Here is a 21,601-nt window from a genome sequence, read left to right as displayed (position 1 = left end):
TTTGCCTCTGATTTATATCTTTATTTGCATTTGTGCAATCCATTGACATCTTAATAAAAGCAGTGCTCTAGTTATGTCATACTTAAAGCTAATATTGTAGTTCACTCATTTAGTACCAATAGGTTTTAAGTACTGCATAAAGAAATTAGCATCTTGTATAATCTGGTACGTGCACTATTGTGAATAATGTAAATCGCACAATACAGAGCAGCTCAGTTAAACTTGTTTTGTAGATATATAAAACTAGTATAATCACATACTACAAGTAGTATTAATTGGTTTCTGTGTATTTTAAGCAAAAAAAGATCGTTTTCTTCACATTTAACGCTTCATTTCCTCACACTCCCGGAAGTCCGTTGTTTGCGCATGCGTGGTTAATGCGTCTTGTTCCATTGAATTTTTATCAGGCAAAAAATGGCTTCCTGTCTCATCTCCTCGCCCCACTGTCTGAGGGACTGAAAAGAGCTACAAACGTCGCTCTCTCATTTTTGCCGACACCCGGGCGTAATTTGCAGACATGTCAGTTGATGGCGATTCGACATTAACGGTTTCCCGCGGAGTATTTTATATCGACTGAGGTATGGTCAATGTTGTGTTTTTGTAAAATTGCGTAATGTTAGCTAAACTTGGGTACACGAAGTTCAATTGACTAGTCGTATATTATGTGTTAAACTTCATAGTATGTGTATTTATGTGTGTGGTAGCGTTTGTAACATCAAGTACTGTTATTTTGGTGCACCCCAACAGAAAATGATGCATCAAGTGACCTGTAGCAGCAGCGGCAGTACCAGCGACTACTGCATGAGTGGACCTGCAGAGGACTGTCACCCTGCTAGCTGTTTTGATTTATGCAGCCTCCAATCTAACAAGTTCTACCCAACAAACTCCGGCTTGCACCTTTCACTTGCAGGCTTGGCGCCTTTGCCGCAAAACATTCACAAAGTAACATCAGGTCAATTCCACGACACTCAGAACCCCTTTCAGCTTCAGCCGATAAGAAGCAATAACGGGGTGTCTGCGGCGGGCCCGAAGAAAAACACAACCAAAGTCAAGTCAGGAAAAAGAGGAAGACCTCTGGGGACCACAAAGTTAGCAGGCTACCGTACAAGTACCGGACGTCCACCCGGAACCACAAGAGCGGCTGGGTTTAAAACCAGTCCGGGAAGACCCGTGGGTACTACCAAAGCAGCGGGGTATAAGGTGAGTCCCGGCAGGCCCCCTGGTAGTGTCAAGAGCCCGGCTCGGCTCAAGGGGCAGGAAACCGGGGGTGGTGATGCTTCCAAGAAACTAGACTTCGGCATCTGCACTAATCCGCCCAAACTGGAATTCACCGGATGTGATGTTACCCTGCTTGACTATTCCATGATGGACAAGAGAGACTTGTGTGAGCCTCTTGTCAAAGCGGATGAAACCAACTGAAAGGTGATACTTTCTTTTCGCGTACTGACCATTGTCACTGTGCAGTGCGGTGGCCGATACTACACATATCGGTATTGATTCGATACCAAGTAAATACAGTATAGTCGCGATACTGATGCTTTTTACTTGGACGCTCATCATTGAGTGATTTTACAATTTATACCTTAATGGTGATTAGAATCAGAATAAGACACAAGATCAGTATCGATCCAATCACAGCTAGGAGACAAGGGTTCAATTCCACCCTCGGCCATCTCTGTGTGGAGTTTGCATGTTCTCCCCGTGCATGCGTGGGTTTTCTCCGGGTACTCCGGTTTCCTCCCACATTCCAAAAACATGCTAGGTTAATTAGCGACTCCAAATTGTCCATAGGTATGAATGTGAGTGTGAACGGTCGTTTGTCTATATGTGCCCTGTGATTGGCTGGCCACCAGTCCAGGGTTGTACCCCGCCTCTTGCTCAAAGACAGCTGGGATAGGCTCCAGCACCTCCCACGACCCCCATGAGGAAAAGCTGTAGAAAATGAATGAATAAATGAATGGATCGAACTACCCACCTCTACTGTGCAGTCTTGTGGATATGACCAAATTCCCACTAACATGCGCATTGCAGCATGTTATTGTTCAATATCGTTCCTCATACACACATTGGACCAATCTCTTATACAGATCTTTCCATGTATACATGTTTTACTAAATCACCCATCCGTTATAGTATGTGAATGTGTGCTTACTGTTTCTCTGTGTTATCCCATGTCATAAAATACTACGCAATTCAGTTCATTCTAGAGTGACGTTTGAGGTGGCTCGGACATCTAAGGACACGTTGGACTCAGTTGGACCTGAGACTGCAGAAGAAAATGCATGGAGGAATCAAACATTTGTAAAAAAATAAAGTTTTGTTTTTTTACGCCAAGCTCACATTAAACTGCATTATAATATTTTGACTGATTCAGAATAGAGTACATTAATAGTACATTATCATATTGGTGTTCTTGTTGTTTTGTTAGCTTGAACCTGCGTTAAAACACACTCTTGAATATGGACGTCATTATGTGTAATCACTTACATTAATCTGTTATTGCATTATATTGAAAATAAATTTTAAAAAAACGTGGATTTGCATTTTATGTGTGTGGGTTGTTTGTGGGCTTCTCCCACACCCCAAAATGTTAGCATGTTAGCTTAAATTGGAGACTGTAAATTGTTCATTATTCAGTATTACTGGTTGTTTGGCTACATGTTTGCTCCATAAAAAACAGCGTTTCGAGAAGTAAAGGAGGCCCTAACCGTACTTTTTTTTTTTTTAAGTGGAACATTTTAAACCCCCCTGCTATTAAAATGGAACTTCCTGTGAAATGAAAGGGTGTCATTCGCTATTATGGACACGAGAGGGCCCCCACTTCCGCCTTTAAATAGAAACAATTACCCTAAAAAAATTACCTGCTTTAACCTCGTAATGTTATCAATAACTAACTATAACATGATAGACACAACATTAGTTAGTAGTGACAAGAGATTTTATCACAACCTAACAAAATACGTCGAGTAAAATGTGACCAAAATACTATAAACCATGTTTATTGTGACCCACAGTGTGAGGTAGATATGAATGGAGGTAAGTTGTCACGTCGCCATTGTCTTTGTCTCAGCTTGCGGCCTTTTTTTTTGGAGTTGGCGCATACAAGCCTTACCCAAATATGAATACAAATTTGAAGTAAAACCTGCTTTATCGTGGGATATACCGACCAATTATGAGTCGAGTGAGTTTTTTTTTGTCGTGTGTATCGCTTAGCGGCCTCTATGCTGACTTCGTGTTGGCAAAGCAACATGGCCGCCGCTGTTCGTACATATTAGACACACATACGGGCCTCTAGAGTGGAATGGTAGGGATACATAATGAAAGTACTATGTCGTTAATTTATTAAATCTCACTATCATGTCATAAGACTTCACCTGGGTGCGCGTGCGCGACGCAGCCCTGTGTGTGTGTGTGTGTGTGTGCGCGCAAAGGCTTTGGGTGTCACGGCCCTGTGCAGACTGGGGGGTTGGGTGGCAGTGCCGATTGGCTGCAGCTCACACCAACACACTCGGTCGCTCTCCGGGCTTGTTTTAAACACAAACCGGAGGCCAGCACCTCGACAGCGGGCGGGGATCATGTAGTCAATAAGCTAGCCAGCACCACATGGGGGGATCGCGGATGGCTCGCTTGACACGCGTCGCCGTGTCAGACAACATGGATCCTTAAGTGCTACTTTTGTTTTTCTAAAGTGGCACTTTGTGTGGAAAAAAAAAGGGCCGGTGCAAAGAATGAGCGCCTTGCCTCGGCCTACTCGGGACCGCTGCTGGGATTGTTGTGCACATCTGCGCACAAACACTTGCTTTGTGCCACATAATCACGCATTGGTTTCTCGGTGACCGATCACCACCACAAGGTGAGTTTTTTTTTTTTTTTTTTTTTACCCTTCGTGTCCACAGAGTCTGGCTTCCTCCTTGTTGTTTGCGCGTGTGTGTTTGTGTGTTCGCTAGCGCGCACGCGTATGTGTATGTGTGTCACCACCTCCTTGTGCAGCCTCCTCCATTGCCATGGCCCACAACAGTGAAGCCAAGCGGTACTATTGTCTGTCATTTTATGAATGGAAGATGTCATGCATTATGATGTGTTTTGCTTTGCTTATACTATATGGAAGCCATGTTATAACAAGCTACCATATGTGGTCCACTTTTGGTAACTAAAACTTGATTTTTTTTGTTTTACTCCTTGACAGGGCAAGAGCCATGACAGCATGAGTCAGTCATACAGACCGGCTTTTCGCTCAGCGTTTGGCTCCCCCAGCCAGCCGGAGCCGAGGCCCCACAATGGCCTCATGGGCGCTTCCTACAGGAGTCAGTGCGGCATCGCCAGACTTGGATCGGAGCAGCCGTCAGAGCGCTCCGGTTGTTACAACCCTCTAAAGAGGCTGCATGACTTTAACGCGAGAGTCAGGAAGTCTGACCTCCATGCTCGGAACCACTTGCATCCTTCCAGCCCAATCAGCGACAACAACGACGACGATGATAATGATGATGATGATGACACGTTTGAGCCACCGTCAGTCCTCCTTCCTCCCTCTTTTCAAACTGACTCTTTTCAGTCCATGCCACATGTCAACAGAAATGGCTTCCCGACTCCAGACGCTCCACAGCGATGTTCTCCCACCGCTAACGGCTACTTGCATTCAAGCTCTCCGCTGTTTGACAGCAGTGATGTTAAACAGCAGCATAACGAGGCTTTGCACAAACATAGCGAGAACCTCATACCCTTTTACCCGACGTGGGACTACCCCGTTACAGGATCAAGAACATCGAGCAGTTCAAGCACGGATAAAAGGACTTACAAACCGACTCTCTTCAATCTCATGTCTAAAACTATATCGGAACTCAATCCCAATCTAAGCCCCAGCGCACTTCCAGACATCACAATGAGAGACGGGTGGAGCATGGATGAGGAATCAGGAAGTGATGTAGACCTTGCATGTCCTGATGCAGGGATTATTTCACCGGCTGGCACCAACTCCAATGTGAGTGGCAAAAATTGCTGATTCTTAATTTAGCACCTCAGGAAACTCAAGGTCACATGATTTTGTCTAAGCGAGTAGGAATACTTCCACTTATTTTTGAGGCCTTCAGATTTACTGCAGTCTTTTGTCCATGTTGAATATGTTTGTCACTCAAAAGTTTCTGCTAATAATCCACTTTTTCACCTATCTCATAATTCTTTAATTTTGGTTGACCACCCCTGTATTAGGTGTTAATGGTTTAATTCTCCCGCTTAGTCCAACAGCCCAAAGAAAAGGCCTCTACCATCAGTGCAACACGTGGAAGGCGATGTGGTGTGGGCTAAGTTCAACAGACGGCCTTGGTGGCCATGCAGAGTTCTCTCTGACCCTCAACTGGGCCTCCACACGAAAATGAAAAGTGAGCTCAATTTAAACAATCAGCTGAAATATAATTAATACAGATTTCATCAATTGTGTATAAGTCTATTCACTATATTTTTTGCTCCAGTTCCCAGTCCCCGCCCCTGTCGTATGTATTTCTTGGAGACCATTGGAGAGATGGTTGAGTGTGCCTGGGTACCCGGGAATGCCGTTTTTCCTTTCCATGGAACCTACCAGTTTGACGACCTGCCCGTGCTTCGACGGAGAGGCAAGCAGAAGGAGAAAGACTACAAATACACGGTAAAAGTACACATCAATTTTTTTTCTTTTTATACATTTAGTGTCATGAGTGAGCTGGAGCCTATCCCATCTGATTAGGTGGAATCAAACTATGGAATGGATTGATTAAGGAAGTCAAACAATGCACAACGATGAGCCAATTCAAGAAACAATACAAGCAGTTGATGTTTGCTAAATACAAGGATGAAGAGTCTTGAACCAGTCATGATGTGCTATATATATATCACTATATTGACACTTACTATGGTACCCATTATGTCATTGGATGCTCATATCACTTCCTACTTCTCGTACTTCTATGCTAGGACTATGTTAAAAAGCCATAGCATTTCAGTATGTGGAATCAAACTATGGAATGGATTGAGTAAGGAACTCAAACAATTGTATGGTCATATCACCTCGGACTTTGGTACAAGGTGCTTTATTAAAAAAAACAAACAAACAAAAACTTAAAGTGTATTATGGAAAGCAGGAAGTGAACAAATGTAACAGTTACTGATTGTCAAAGTACCAGATGTAGGGGTAGGATTTAATAAGCTTTGCTTCTTCCTACTCCTTTTGGACATGTGGAACTGTGAACTGATTATGTGACAAAAAAAACCCTTAAACTATATTAGGAAAGCAGGAAGTGAACAAATGTAACAGTTACTGATTGTAAAAGTACCAGATGGAGGGGTAGGATTTAATAAGCTTTGCTTCTTCCTACTCCTTTTGGACATGTGGAACTGTGAACTGATTATGGGATGCATTCAATTGTAATCTGATGCATGTTCAAGTGAAATTAAACCATTACCATTACTTCGGTACGGGACAAAAAATTACAAAATTAAGAGAAAAAAACAAAAAAAAACCCAAACCGTATTACGGAAAGCAGGAAGTGAACAAATGTAACAGTTACTGATTGTAAAAGTACCAGATGGAGGGGTAGGATTTAATAAGCTTTGCTTCTTCCTACTCCTTTTGGACATGTGGAACTGTGAACTGATTATGTGATGCATTCAATTGTAATCTGATGCATGTTCAAATGAAATGAACCACTTATGGACAATGTAGAGTTTCCAGTTAATCCAACATGGATGCCTTTTGTACTTTCTTCTTTTGGCAGATACCTAAAAGTTTACAGTCTGCATGGAACATCAGTGTAGCAGCAGCGGAGCGCATGCGTTCAGCTCAACTACAACACGCCAAGACTTTTCCTGCAGCGTCTCTCAATGGTGTGGAGTTTGAACACAGCCCGCTCCGTCCCGACAAACCACAGGAGGCTTCCTCTTTCACTGTCGACGCAACTCCACTCCCGCCCCCCAGGAGAAATCACGTCAAAAACTCATCAGAAATACAGTCTAATAAGAACTTAAAAACATGCAAAAAGAAAAAGAAATGTCTGTCAGACATATTTGGTCATATTATCAGTGGCTCAAAGGAGTCTTCATCCAACACGGACACATTGGATCTTCATACAACAATCTATACACTGAAACAAGAACAGGACTCCCCTTATGCAGATCTGGAATCAGTTCCTGTGTTACATTGTCCAAAACGTACTGCAGTGTCCCCAATCCATGAACAAGAACTTGCATCAACACAGACGTTCACTCAAATCCTTCCGTATTCTACACATACACATTATCCTGCTATTGGGAATGTCATTAATCAGGAAACAGACATGGAAGAAACGGCTCATGGTTCAAGGAAAATCCTCCCCGCGAGTAGTCGTCTCATGACAAAAGCCATGGAAGCAAAGAACGAAGTTGACGACGTCTCCAACTCTAATGTTCTTACCGAAACACCCAGTGATGCAGCTCGGTTAAAAATGTCACCTTCATGGGAATCATTCACTGACGTATCTTTTTCCGTAAATCACACCTCGCCGAAGAGGCGTGCAAGGAAAGCAGACAAGAAGAAAAACCGTATCGGCTCATTGCTAACATCCGCAAATGTAGACCAGCGTGGTTCCTTCACAGAACCTGCTCAAATCAAAACTGAGAATGTTAGCCCAGAACTGTCTTTATTGCACTCCCCGCCGCCATTATGCCCCATGGATGCTTTCCAGGATGGGAAGGAAATCACGTTTAAGTCTCTTGTTAATGAGAACTCCGACTCCAACGTGACTTCCTTTCGTTCTGATTCCAACTACAAGTTCAGTACCTTTCTTATGCTTCTCAAAGACATGCATGACACCAGAGAGAAAGAAGGTAAGCCCCTCGTTATCCCACCATCACCGCTACTCATCAAAGAGGAACCTTTGGTTATTCCTTCTCCGTTGTGTACTGATCCTCCGAGGCAAGGAATCAAAACAGAGTTCGGACAATCGGGAACATTTTCAAAAGTCAAAAACAAGTCCAGGACTAAAGCTATCATGTCAGCAGACACGTATCATTGTGAAGAATTTCCATTTCACGCTGGGAATTCGGACAAACAACGCAGAAAACAGAGACTTCCTGCCAAACTGAAGCTCGGACGACATGGTGTTTCCTGCGACATCGCCGACATGGCATTCGGCAGGGAGTTTGTCAGTGGCCACGCTGATTTAGCAGGATCCGATCATCCTATTCCCGATGATCCCACTGCCACCTACCTCGACAAGATCTCTGAATCCTCCATGGCTCCAAAGAAGCGCTGGCAGATTGCCGAGGAGAACAGGACCGATGTCAGTTTTGAGATGAATGTGAGAACGTCTCCCGATGTTCACTCGGAAACCGAGAGGCAGCTAGAGAATGACGCTTTCTCAGAGTCGAACACTGCAGCCGGTAAGATGCAAACTGCTGCCGCGTTCAGCCAGGAGTTTGGTTACAAGGAAAATAATCCCAAAAATGTTTGTTCACACAGGAATGTCGAACCTGGAAAACAAACGACTCCGTAAACCAACTAAAAGACTTCTGGAGTCTACCGAGGAATATGAACAAATATTCACACCAATAAAGAAGTCTAAGAAACACACCTTATATGATACGGTAAGATGTTCATTTCACTTTCACTTTTTTTTAGGGTAAAAAAAAAAGTAGCTCATTAGCAGCCGTAGCTAATTTTATGAATGATCTCTCAAACTTTTATTATTATGATACATTAATTCATTCATTTTCTACACAGAGATGGCCGAGGGTCGGAAAAGACAAAATAAGAAGCCAAAAAGTTACCACTTCCACACAAAATAGGAGAACTCATTCATTCATTCATTTTCCACCGCTTAACCTCACAAGCGTCGCGAGGGGTGCTGGAGCCTATCCCAGCTATCTTCGGGCGAGAGGCGGGGTACACCCTGGACTGGTCGCCAGCCAATCACAGGGCACATATAGACAAACAACCATTCACACTCACATTCATACCTATGGAAAATTTGGAGTCGCTAATTAACCTAGCATGTTTTTGGAAACCGGAGTACCCGAAGAAAACCCACGCATGCACCGGGAGAACATGCAAACTCCACACAGAGATGGCCGAGGGTGGGGCAAGACAAAATAAGAAGCCCAAAGGTTACCACTTCCACACAAAATAGGAGGAGAACTCATTCATTCATTCATTTTCTACCGCTTATCCTCATGAGGGTTGCGAGGGGTGCTGGAGCCTATCCCAGCTGTCTTCGGGCGAGAGGCGGGGTACACCCTGGACTGGTGGCCAGCCAATCACAGGGCACATATAGACAAACAACCATTCACACTCACATTCATACCTATGGACAATTTGGAGTCGCTAATTAACATAGCATGTTTTTTGGCATGCATGAGGAAACTGGAGTACCCGAAGAAAATCCACGCATGCACGGGGAGAACATGCAAACTCCACACAGAGATGGCCGAGGGTGGGGAAAGACAAAATAAGAAGCCATAAAGTTACCACTTCCACACAAATTACGAGGAGAACTCATTCATTCATTCATTTTCTACCGCTTATCCTCACGAGGGTCGCGAGGGGTGCTGGAGCCTATCCCAGCTGTCTTCGGGCAAGAGGCGGGGTACACCCTGGACTGGTGGCCAGCCAATCACAGGGCACATAGAGACAAACAACCATTCACACTCACATTCATACTTATGGACAATTTGGAGTCGCTAATTAACCTAGCATGTTTTTGGAATGTGGGAGGAAACCGGAGTACCTGGAGAAAACCCACGCATGCACGGGAAGAACTATTATTATACATTTTTTTGTTTTAATAATGTTGAGCGCATGAGAAAGTGTAAAGAAAAAAAACATGCATATTGTGTTGTGCAGCAAGTCTGTGATTATTGATTATCGGTTCTATGATGCTGGAGATAGTTGAGGTTAAAGGTCAGATTGATGCATGATAACTAAACATGTTTGTGTCACAGGATACCGGTGATACCAATGAAATTGTCTCGCTGCACCCGGATATCAACATCAAGCAGGAGACCGTTGCCTCAGTGTCGCCTCTTATGGCTCCCTCTGCATCTGCGGTATCAGAGTCACATAGTCCATCTCAGGATGAGCGCCCACTTGAAGGACCCCTTGTATCCTCGGCCGCAAGTCAGCTTCCTCTAGACACTGACACAGCCCAGGAAGCAGATCTACCTCCAAAATCTGGTAATGGTTTAATTTCATTTGAACATGCATCAGATTACAATTGAATGCATCACATAATCAGTTCACAGTTCCACATGTCCAAAAGGAGTAGGAAGAAGCAAAGCTTATTAAATCCTACCCCTCCATCTGGTACTTTTATAATCAGTAACTGTTACATTTGTTCACTTCCTGCTTTCCATAGTACAGTTTAAGGTTTTTTTTTTTTTAAATAATGTACCTCGTACTGAAGTACAAGGTGATATGAGCGTCCAATGCCATAATGGGTACCATAGTAAGTGTCAATATAGTGATATATATAGCACATCATGACTGGTTCAAGACTCTTCATCCTTGTATTTAGCAAACATCAACTGCTTGTATTGTTTCTTGAATTGGCTCATCGTTGTGCATTGTTTGACTTCCTTACTCAATCCATTCCATAGTTTGATTCCACATACTGAAATGCTATGGCTTTTTAACGCAGTCCTAGCATAGAAGTGTTTCAAATGTACTTCTTCCCTGAGATCATATTTCTCCTCTCTTGTAGAGAAGTATTGGATGACATTTTTAGCTAATTGGTTATTTTTGCATTATTTTAGCTGTTTGAAGATGAACTATATCAACAAGTTGAAGTATTTGTCATTTTAGAAATAAGGAGTTAGTATGTTCTCTGTAGGCGGTATTATGAATTATCCTTACTGACGGTAATGTAGCGTTTTAGCGAAGTCGGTTCATGTCATTCTTGTTTTTTTTCACCCAGTTACGGACTTGGCAACAGAAAGAAAGAGGCCTCGGAAACTGTCGCACAAGGTTTTGGATTGCACCATTGAAGAAGTGTCTGCTCCTGTGAAGGTGGTAAGCAGGGACTGACTTTCATGCTTGCATGCTGTTCATGTACACACACTAGCAGAGGTGTGGACTCCAGTCATAATATTGATTCCTTGGGCAATGTCATCCAAGACGTGCAACTTGACCCGGACCCCAGTTTGATGACTTGAAAATGCATGAGATCGTTAGTTCATTTATACTTCTTACTGCTTAGCCACAGGTCTTATTAAAGAAGTACAGACGCTCCATCAAATGTCTTTTCACTAAAAAATGTGACATTCTGTTTATGTTTAGTTGTCCGACCGTCTAATTTGTAATTTAAACTGTTTAATCCAATTTCCACGCAGCATCCAAGGTTCCCCTCTGGAGTTTTCTCCGAAGTCAAAGTGTTGGTCAAGAAAACTGTGATACTTCAGAAGCACATACTTAAAGAAAACATGGTCGGTATTTATCAAACTATTCACTATAAAGCAATTATATATTTCTCAAAGAAATGTGCATTTGTTCTGAAACAGGATGGACCCGTAAAGAAAGACAAACCTGTTCCCAGCACATCTTCTGCCCCTGCTGACACCTCATCGCACTCAGACGCCGAAGATGATCCAAGGGTTCTCACTCCAGAAAAAAAAACTCTTTTGTTGGGACCCAAGTCCCCTGAGCAGGAGAATGACGTGACACCCTGCGACACTGAAGAGAAACATAGCACAGACACTGAAACCCCCAAAGCTGAGGTGACTGTGGCGCATCCTCTTTTTCACTTCAAATTGGACTGTAAGCATCAGATATGTACACAGTACAGTACACTCACTGCATGTTTTTGTTTGTGTAGGTACTTCCTGTCAGTCTGTCTGACAGCCTCTCCTCTCTGGTGGATGTCAAAGGAAAAATAAGCGCTACTTCCTTAAAGGAGAATGTCTGTCAGGTGAGATGATGTTCATACTAAATATGTACTAATTATACAATGGAAGCTTGAAAGACAAAGACAAACTATTCAGAGTTTGCTAAATACAAGGATGAAGAGTCTTGAACCAGTCATGATGTGCTATATATATCACTATATTGACACTTACTATGGTACCCATTATGTAATGGTAATGGTTTAATTTCATTTGAACATGCATCAGATTACAATTGAATGCATCACATAATCAGTTCACAGTTCCACATGTCCAAAAGGAGTAGGAAGAAGCAAAGCTTATTAAATCCTACCCCTTCATCTGGTACTTTTACAATCAGTAACTGTTACATTTGTTCACTTCCTGCTTTCCATAATACAGTTTAAGGTTTTTTGTTTTTTTTTTAATAATGTACCTCGTACCGAAGTACAAGGTGATATGACTATACAGTGACATTATGTGTACCATAGTAAGTGTCAATATAGTGATATATATAGCACATCATGACTGGTTCAAGACTCTTCATCAAGAATTATTCTTCTTCTTAATTTATTTCAGATATGCATACTATGTTACACCAGTGTACACTTACAAAATCTATTTATATACTTACATATATATGCACACATATACACACACACATATATATATATATATATATATATATATATATATATATATATATATATATACATATATACATACATATAGTACATCCGTACACATATATATACATACATATACGTATATACACACATACATACATACACAACACCTCATTACTACACATGTCTGAAAAGGAGCAGGAAGAAGCAAAGCTTAATTATTAAAAAAATGATTGATTATGTCATTGTATGGTCATATCACCTCGTACTTCGGTACCTGATAAAAAAACAAAAAAAAAAACCAACTTAAACTATATTAGGAAAGCAGGAAGTGAACAAATGTAACAGTTACTGACTGTAAAAGTACCAGATGGAGGGGTAGGATTTTGGACATGTGGAACTGTGAACTGATTATGTGATGCATTCAATTGTAATCTGATGCATGTTCAAATGAAATCAAACCATTACCATTACCATCTTCTTGTAAGAAGAGGAGTTTGACCAGGTATTCTATGTTTGTGTAGGTGTGTGAGAGGACCGGAGACCTACTGGTATGTGACGGCCACTGCTACGGAGCCTTTCACCCACAGTGTATTGGTTTGTCTGTGGCGCCCAAGGGAAGATTCCTCTGCCAACAATGCACCACCGGTGGGTGTACCTCATTATCTGCTATGCCTATGACTGATTTGTCATTAATCAACTGAATACTTTACTATTTTTTTCGAATCCCCTTTTTTTCTCCTCTCCAGGTGTTCACATGTGCTTTGTCTGTAAGAAGTCTGGCAATGGCGTGAAACGGTGCATGATCCCACTGTGCGGGAAGTTCTATCACACCGACTGCATCGTGGCCTTCTCTGCCACGCAGCCACATAACAAAAGCTTCCGCTGCCCGTTACATGTCTGTTTGTCGTGTCACATCACCAATCCTCTCAACGCTTGCAGCTCCAAAGGTAAGAACCTCCCGAGGTTATTGAGTTAATCAGAATTGAATGTGACTTAACTGAGGAATTGGGCGTTAATTAACCCATTCAGTCCCGAAAAGAGTGCTGTTATTTTTTAGATAAATACACCACATGGAGGGGCTGTTCATGGGAGCCACAATGTCATTTATTCATTCATTCATTTTCTACCGCTTTTCCTCACGAGGATCGCGGGGGTGCTGGAGCCTATCCCAGCTGTCTTTGGGCGAGAGGCGGGGTACACCCTGGACTGGTGGCCAGTCAATCACAGGGCACATATAGACAAACAACCATTCACACTCACATTAATACCTATGGACAATTTGGAGTCGCTAATTAACCTAGCATGTTTTTGGAATGTGGGAGGAAACCGGAGTACCCGGAAAAAACCCACGCATGCACAGGGAGAACATGCAAACTCCACACAGAGATGGCCGAGGGTGGGGAAAGACAAAATAAGAAGCCAAAAAGTTACCACTTCCACACAAAATAGGAGAAGAACTCATTTATTCATTTTCTACCGCTAACCCACGAGTGTCACGGGGGGTGCTGGAGCCTATCCCAGCTGTCTTCGGGCGAGAGGCGGGGTACACCCTGGACTGGTGGCCAGCCAATCACAGGGCACATATAGACAAACAACCATTCACACTCACATTCATACCTATGGACGATTTGGAGTCGCTAATTAACCTAGCATGTTTTTGGAATGTGGGAGGAAACCGAGAGAACATGCAAACTCCACACAGAGATCGCCGAGGGTGGGATTGAACCCTCGTATCCTAGCTGTGAGGTCTGCGCGCTAACCACTCGACCGCCGTGCCGCCCACAATGTCATTTAATGATCATAAAATGGCTCATAATCACATGTCAAGACTGCAGCATGAAGTCTAAATCTTTTCTTTTTTTTTGTGCACAGGTCGCTTGGCTCGCTGTGTGCGCTGCCCCGTGGCTTATCACGCCAATGACAACTGCATGGCAGCCGGCAGCTTGGTGCTGGCCAACAACAGTTTCCTGTGTCCAAACCACTTCACTCCTCGGAAGGGCTGCAAGAATCACGAGCACATCAACGTTAGCTGGTGCTTCGTGTGCTCTGAAGGTTGGATGAACTTGATTTGTTATAAAATGGGCTTGGACTTGGTCCTTATCTTATGACCATAAGTTTTTGTTGAGCAACTTTTATTATATCATCTGATGAGACATAGTAGTCTACACCAATTCATTTCTTCTTTGTTTTAATATTTCCCTTCTCACCAGTGGGATTTTAATGGACAAATCAATACTTTAGCCCTAACAATGCATTACATGCTATTGCTGTGATTCCGCAGGAGGCAGCCTGCTTTGCTGTGAAGCCTGTCCTGCTGCTTTTCATCAGGAATGTCTGAATATGGAGATGCCTCAAGGCAGCTGGTTCTGCAACGACTGCAAAGCGGGGAAGAAGCCACGTATCAAGGATATACTCTGGGTCAAATGGGGGCGGTACAGGTAAGGACCCCAGTATTTGGATTATTACCTCTTGTTTGATGTCTCCGAATTAGCCATTGTTATGTTACTCCCTGCCTCTGGAGCTTAATTTGAGAGGATTAATTTTCACAAGATTAAAATTAAGTCATGGAGTTATACAATGTACAACTTCTGTTGAAAAGTTATTTATTGAAATCTTTGTAGTCGCCCCCTGCTGGCCGTTATGAAGTACAGCTTTGCTAAGTACAATCAATCAGTCAATCAAATTTTATTTGGAGAGCACTTTTCCTGCAACGACATGCAACCCAAAGTGCTTTACAGAATTAAAAACAATTACCACAATTAAAAAAAAAAACAATTACAAAGAAAGCCCCTCCATACTAGACACACACAGTACAGTACACACAGTAGGGAGACATGGCATGGCACTGAGGATCAAGGAAACGCCACCTTTGGGGCCGTCGCAGGCCGTGCCATCGGGGGACCAGCACCCCGGGCCCCCCAACTCCGACAGATGGGCGGACCCCCACATCAAAGGGAGTAGAACCCCCAGCCGGCCGAGTCGAAGGGACCCGAGTATGGCACCCCCTCAGCAGACCCGACACAGCCCCCAGTGTGGAGGACCCCCCCTGAGGAAACACTGGTGTTAAAAGCTAAAGAATAATAGCATAAAATAGCACTAAAGAGATAAAAACGTAAGAAAAGTTTTAAAATAATAGTTAAAAGCCTGAGTTTCTGCAGTCCTGCGGCTCTCCGGCAGGCTGTTCCACAGGTGGGGGGCCATAGTGGCTAAATGCTGCCTCACCGTGGGTTTTTGTTCTGGGTTTTGGTATAGTTAAAAGGCCAGTGTCAGAGGAACGCGGGGGTTGATATGGTAAAAACAGATCAGTAAAAATAAATATAAATAAGAAGGTGCAAGACAACAATTGCGCAGACAACACTAACTTTGTTTGATGTAAAAATATCAAAACTGTACCACTTAAAAAAAAGGTCCACACTTCACTTTATATCACAAACTGGCCTTTCAGTTCTTTTTCTATCCTCGGTGTACAAACATCTATATTAAAATATCAAACTACACAATCCAATACAAACTTGTAATGTCTTCATCAAGCAAATGTAAACGCTAAGGTGCTACATTACCACACTAATCTGGTTTGTTTATGTTTATGTAGGTGGTGGCCTGCCGAAGTGTGTCTGGCCAAAGATGTCCCGACTAACATCTTGAGAATGAAACACGAGGTGGGAGAGTTCCCGGTGCAGTTTTTCGGCTCCAAAGATTTTGTTTGGACTTATCAGGCCCGAGTTTTCCCGTACATGGAAGGCGACACTCACAACATCGAGAAAATGGGCAAAGGTGCAGATGGGGTGTACAAAAAGGGTAAGATGCGCTCTCATTTGTGTTTTTTTTTTTTGTTTGATTAGCATAGCATAACTGAAGATGGTGTCTTATGTTTATAGCCTTGACCGAGGCTGCAGAGAGATTCAGGGAACTCCAAACAGAAAAGGAGATGAAGCAGCTTCAGGAAGACAGAAAGAATGACAGGAAACCTCCTCCATATAAGCACATAAAGGCATGCTTTGTTACTGATTGGCCATTTTCTTTGCGATGATATAGCCCATATTAAATAAACGCACCTGATTTTAACCTTTTAGGTGAATAAGCCAATCGGAAAGGTGCAAATCATCACAGCCGACCTATCGGAGGTCCCGCGCTGTAACTGCAAGGCCTCCGACGAGAACCCGTGCGGCGTGGATTCGGAGTGCATCAATCGAATGCTGTTGTACGAGTGCCACCCTCAGGTGTGCGCAGCCGGGGAGCGATGTCAGAATCAAGCCTTCACGAAACGCCATTACACACACGTGGAGATATTCAGGACATTGTCGCGTGGCTGGGGTTTGCGTGCCGTGTCCAATATCAAGAAGGTACTTTCGACTCTTCACGGCTCGGCTTTTTTCCCTTGTTGCCCTCGTCACTCATGCGCTTTGTGTGTTCTCCGCAGGGAGCTTTCGTAAGCGAATATGTCGGGGAGGTGATCGATGAAGAAGAATGTCGGGCAAGAATCCGTCATGCTCAGGAGAATGACATCTGTAATTTCTACATGCTGACACTAGATAAGGTAAGAGTCTGATTCCGCCAGCAGGTAGTTGGAGTACAATACTTGTGGAGAGTGGAGATGAACACACTGGTTCTTTTGATTGGTTGACGCAGACTAGTTGGCTTTCTTTCACATCCATCCTGCATGGAAACACACATTAATTAATTGGGAGAACACAACTCAAGATTAATTACAAACCTACGAAGTGGAAATTGTACCTTTTGTCCACACTCAATTTTTAAATTATCTTGCTTGTTGCCTATGATGTGTTCAGAATTAATCACACATGCGCTAAAATTGGCTGCACGGCGGTGGAGTGGTTAGCGCGCCGACCTCACAGCTAGGAGACCATGGTTCAATTCCACCCTAGGCCATCTCTGTGTGGAGTTTGCATGTTCTCCCCGTGGTTTTTTTCCCGAAGACTCCGATTTCCTCCCACATTCCAAAAACATGCTAGGTTAATTAGCGACTCCAAATTGTCCATAGGTATGAATGTGAGTGTGAATGGTTGTTTGTCTATATGTGCCCTGTGATTGGCTGGCAATCAGTCCAGGGTGTACCCTCGCCCGAAGACAGCTGGGATAGGCTCCGGCACCCCCCGCGACCCTCGTGAGGATAAGCAGTAGAAAATGAATTAATGAGTTCTCCTCCTATTTTGTGTGGAAGTGGTAACTTTTTGGCTTCTTATTTTGTCTTTTCCCACCCTTGGCCATCTCTGTGTGGAGTTTGCATGTTCTTCTTGTGCCCGTGGGTTTTCTCCGGGTACTCCGGTTTCCTCCCACATTCCAAAAACATGCTAGATTAATTAGCAACTCCAAATTGTCCATAGGTATGAATGTGAGTGTGAATGGTTGTTTGTCTATATGTGCCCTGTGATTGGCTGGCCACCAGTCCAGGGTGTACCCCGCCTCTCGCCCGAAGACAGCTGGGATAGGCTCCAGCGCTCCCCGCCACCCTCGTGAGGATAAGCAGTAGAAAATGAATGAATGAATGACTTCTCCTCCTTTTTTGTGTGGAAGTGGTAACTTTTTGGCTTCTTATTTTGTTTTTCCCAATTTAAAAATTTCCACTATCCTGCAAAACTGACTGGTGTGCAACCAAAATGTCTTTTGTGGCTATTTTTAGCCTATTCTCTGTCAAACATGGCTGGGATGTTGATGCGTCCTTCACCATACCGAGTACTGCAGGCTTACAAAGTATGTACTCTTCAGTTTGTAGTGCAGACAATAATAGCTGTAAGTCGCAGATTAGGGATCAGTGGGACACTTGGGACTTGGCCATTGACCTGTAAACCTACCCTGTCAATTCTTAATGCGCTTACATAACATGCAATTTAAAATCTTTTTATTCTAGGACAGAATCATCGATGCCGGACCCAAAGGGAACCAAGCCCGCTTCATGAATCACAGCTGCCAGCCAAACTGTGAAACCCAGAAATGGACTGTGAATGGGGACACCCGCGTAGGACTGTTTGCACTACAAGAAATCCCAGAAGGTTCTGGCGACTATCTGCACCTTGCCGTGTTAGCGTACACCATGTAGTAATATCCAACATCAACTTGACGGAGTATTTACTTTAGGTGTGGAGCTGACTTTCAACTACAACTTGGAGTGTCTTGGTAACGGCAAGACGGCATGTAAATGCGGAGCCCCCAACTGCAGCGGCTTTCTTGGTGTTCGACCGAAGGTAAAAGAAGTATCTCTTATTTCAGTGCTTGAACAATGCGTGTAATTGGGTGTAAAAAAAAAAAAAAAAAATCAAATTTCCATGCTTATAGTTGAGTCAGAACAACATCAAACTATCTATTTGACCTGAAAGAACATCCATCCTGGTGTGCTTCCATTCAGAACCAGCCGTCTGCTGAGAAACTGAAGGAAGGGAAGAAGAGAGTGTCCATGAAGAAGAAAACGAAACAAGAGGTCACCAAAGAAAGGGAGGATGAGTGTTTCAGCTGCGGTGACGGCGGCCAGATTGTGTCCTGTAAGAAGCCCGGTTGCCCCAAAGTCTACCATGCGGACTGTCTGAACCTGGCAAAGAGGCCTGCAGGCAAGTATTGCTATTGCTAAGTGGGGGGGGACTTCCATGAGCTGTACACTGGTGTGTAGTTGAACATTCTAACTTTTTGCTATTCATGATCTAAAGGAGGGGGCTGCACGGCGGTCTAGTGGTTAACACACAGACCTCACAGCTAGGAGACCCGAATTCAATCCCACCCTCCCACCATCTCTGTGTGGAGTTTGCATGTTCTCTCCCATGTGTGGGTTTTCTCCGGGTACTCCGGTTTCCTCCCACATTCCAAAAACATGCTAGGTGAATTAGCGACTCCAAATTGTCCATAGGTATGAATGTGAGTGTGAATGGTTGTTTGTCTATATGTGCCCTGTGATTGGCTGGCCACCAGTACAGGGTGTAACCCGCCTCTCGCCCGAAGACAACTGGGATAGGCTCCAGCACCCCCGTGACCCTTGTGAGGATAAGCGGTAGAAAATGAATGAATGAGTTCTCCTGTTTTGTGTGGAAGTGGTAACTTTTTGGCCACCAGTCCAGGGTGTACCCCACCACTCGCCCGAAGACAGCTGGGATAGGCTCCAGCACCCTCGTGAGGATAAGCGGTAGAAAATGAATGAATAAGTTCTCCTCCTATTTTGTGTGGAAGTGGTAACTTTTTGGCTTCTTATTTTGTCTTTCCCCGCCTTTGGCCATCTCTGTGTGGAGTTTGCATGTTCTCCCCGTGCATGCGTGGGTTTTCTCCGGGTACTCCGGTTTCCTCCCACATTCCAAAAACATGCTAGGTTAATTAGCGACTCCAAATTTTCCATAGGTATGAATGTGAGTGTGAATGGTTGTTTGTCTATATGTGCCCTGTGATTGTCTGGCCACCAGTCCAGGGTGTACCCCGCCTCTCGCCCGAAGACAACTGGGATAGGCTCCAGCACCCCCGCGACCCTTGTGAGGATAAACGATAGAAAATGAATTAATGAATGAGTTCTCCTCCTATTTTGTGTGGAAGTGGTAACTTTTTGGCTTCTTATTTTGTCTTTCCCCACCCTCGGACATCTCTGTGTGGAGTTTGCATGTTCTCCCCGTGCATGCGTGGGTTTTCTCCGGGTACTCCGGTTTCCTCCCACATTCCAAAAACATGCTAGGTTAATTAGCAACTCCAAATTGTCCATAGGTATGAATGTGAGTGTGAATGGTTGTTTGTCTATATGTGCCCTGTGATTGGCTGGCCACCAGCACAGGGTGTCAATGACTGAATTTCATCATCTCATTTGAAATGGGTGCAAAAAAAGTGTGGACAAAATGGAGGCTTTCACAGTGTAAAAGGGGCTTAAGTTAAGCAATGTTTCAAAGTGTGCTAATGACCATAATATGCTTTCCAGGTCGATGGGAGTGTCCCTGGCACCAGTGTGATGTCTGCGGTAAAGAAGCGGTGTCGTTCTGTCAGATGTGCCCCAGCTCATACTGCAAAGCGCACCGCGATGGCATGCTCTTCATCTCCAAGCTGGACGGCAAGCTGTCCTGCAGTGAACACGACCCGTGTGGACCCGACCCCCTAGAGCCGGGCGAGATCCGTGAATACGTTGTTCCTAATGCCCCTTCTTCGAAACCCGGCGCTGTGACTTCGCCTCTCCCGGACTCTGGAGGTTCCACTCCCGTTGCCTCACATGACCCTAAACGTGAGCCTCCTCCTCGTCTCTACATTAACACAAAGACGGCTACCTCGAGCTTCATCCCTAGCAGCAGGTCTTACCTCACACAAAGGACAGAAGACAAAGCTTTGTCCAGCCCGACCTCCTCAAAAGATGAAAGCGAGGATGGCGAAATGGAGGACGGGGAGGTGTGCGGGTTAGAGGTCGACTTGGAAGAAGAAGACGACGACTACGATGAATCAGGAGACGACGCGGAAGAGATCGAGTTAGTAGAAGATGAAGAAGGTGAGCCAATGTACGGAGACAGCTTGGAGGAGGAAGAGGAGGAGGCAGATGACAGTTGGGGTGATTACGTGGAGGAAGATGCCGGTGACGACTGGGGCCGAGTGGAGGAGGATGACAAGTGACCCTCAATAAAATCACCTACTGTACTTGAATGCAACATTGCCTTCCCCTTTGGTACAACATTGCCTTCTCATGTCAGACTGCTGCACTGATGCTATGGATGCTAATCGGTGCTACGGCTCCAGGGCTCATTCACTCAGTTTCTTGTACTTTTGTTCATATTGTGTTTATTTGTGTCTGGTGCTGTTAGCTTCAGTTTATTCTTTTAAACATTGTTTACATTTTTTTTTTTTTAAAAAGACATGTTTGAAATATAAAAAAATGAGAAGATATATCTGACCAAACTGTAATTATAAGGGCATTTTGTTGTCGTTATTGTCTTCACTTTGTCTTCTTAAAAAAAAAAAAAAAAATGCAAGAGAGGTCGTCTCACTTGTCAATGTTTCCATGGTTTATTTTCACCGTGATGCAAAAATAAACACACTGGAGTCAAACTGCAAAAAGTTTGTCCTGAAACAATCAACTCCTAATTTATATTGGCAATGGTGTTACCATAATTTATATTAATTTGTTTATATTCATAATGCACTCCAGGGGATAC

General features: G+C 43.8%; 2 protein-coding genes across 4 annotated transcripts; both read left to right on the top strand.

Moving 5' to 3' along the window:
* Positions 1-394: 394 nt before the first annotated feature.
* Positions 395-2,608, top strand: LOC131110511 (UPF0461 protein C5orf24 homolog). Of its 2 annotated transcripts, XM_058063705.1 has the most exons (3): positions 395-578; positions 748-1,422; positions 2,198-2,608. In XM_058063705.1, the coding sequence occupies exon 2, from the start codon at positions 751-753 to the stop codon at positions 1,417-1,419; it is 669 nt and encodes a 222-aa protein (XP_057919688.1). In that variant the 5' UTR covers positions 395-578; positions 748-750; the 3' UTR covers positions 1,420-1,422; positions 2,198-2,608. The 2 variants fall into 2 exon arrangements, with proteins under 2 accessions (XP_057919688.1, XP_057919687.1); XM_058063704.1 differs by having other exon boundaries at positions 748-2,604.
* Positions 2,609-2,820: 212 nt separating this feature from the next.
* nsd1a (nuclear receptor binding SET domain protein 1a) lies at positions 2,821-21,559 on the top strand. 2 transcript variants are annotated; one of them, XM_058063703.1, is made up of 24 exons: positions 2,821-3,036; positions 3,715-3,853; positions 4,187-4,978; positions 5,234-5,375; positions 5,466-5,638; positions 6,744-8,385; positions 8,465-8,589; positions 9,943-10,174; positions 10,914-11,008; positions 11,329-11,421; positions 11,497-11,712; positions 11,811-11,903; positions 13,007-13,130; positions 13,232-13,432; positions 14,358-14,537; positions 14,767-14,923; positions 16,078-16,283; positions 16,364-16,476; positions 16,559-16,828; positions 16,906-17,022; positions 18,355-18,496; positions 18,582-18,688; positions 18,850-19,048; positions 20,386-21,558. In XM_058063703.1, the coding sequence occupies exons 3-24, from the start codon at positions 4,205-4,207 to the stop codon at positions 21,060-21,062; spliced, it is 6,078 nt and encodes a 2,025-aa protein (XP_057919686.1). In that variant the 5' UTR covers positions 2,821-3,036; positions 3,715-3,853; positions 4,187-4,204; the 3' UTR covers positions 21,063-21,558. The 2 variants fall into 2 exon arrangements, with proteins under 2 accessions (XP_057919686.1, XP_057919685.1); XM_058063702.1 differs by lacking the exon at positions 3,715-3,853 and having other exon boundaries at positions 20,386-21,559.
* Positions 21,560-21,601: the final 42 nt, after the last annotated feature.

Source organism: Doryrhamphus excisus, chromosome 23 (genome assembly GCF_030265055.1).
Source record: "Doryrhamphus excisus isolate RoL2022-K1 chromosome 23, RoL_Dexc_1.0, whole genome shotgun sequence".
NCBI lineage: Eukaryota > Metazoa > Chordata > Actinopteri > Syngnathiformes > Syngnathidae > Doryrhamphus > Doryrhamphus excisus.
Note: the sequence above shows the minus strand (reverse complement) of the source record. Positions and strands in the feature narration are given on the sequence as shown.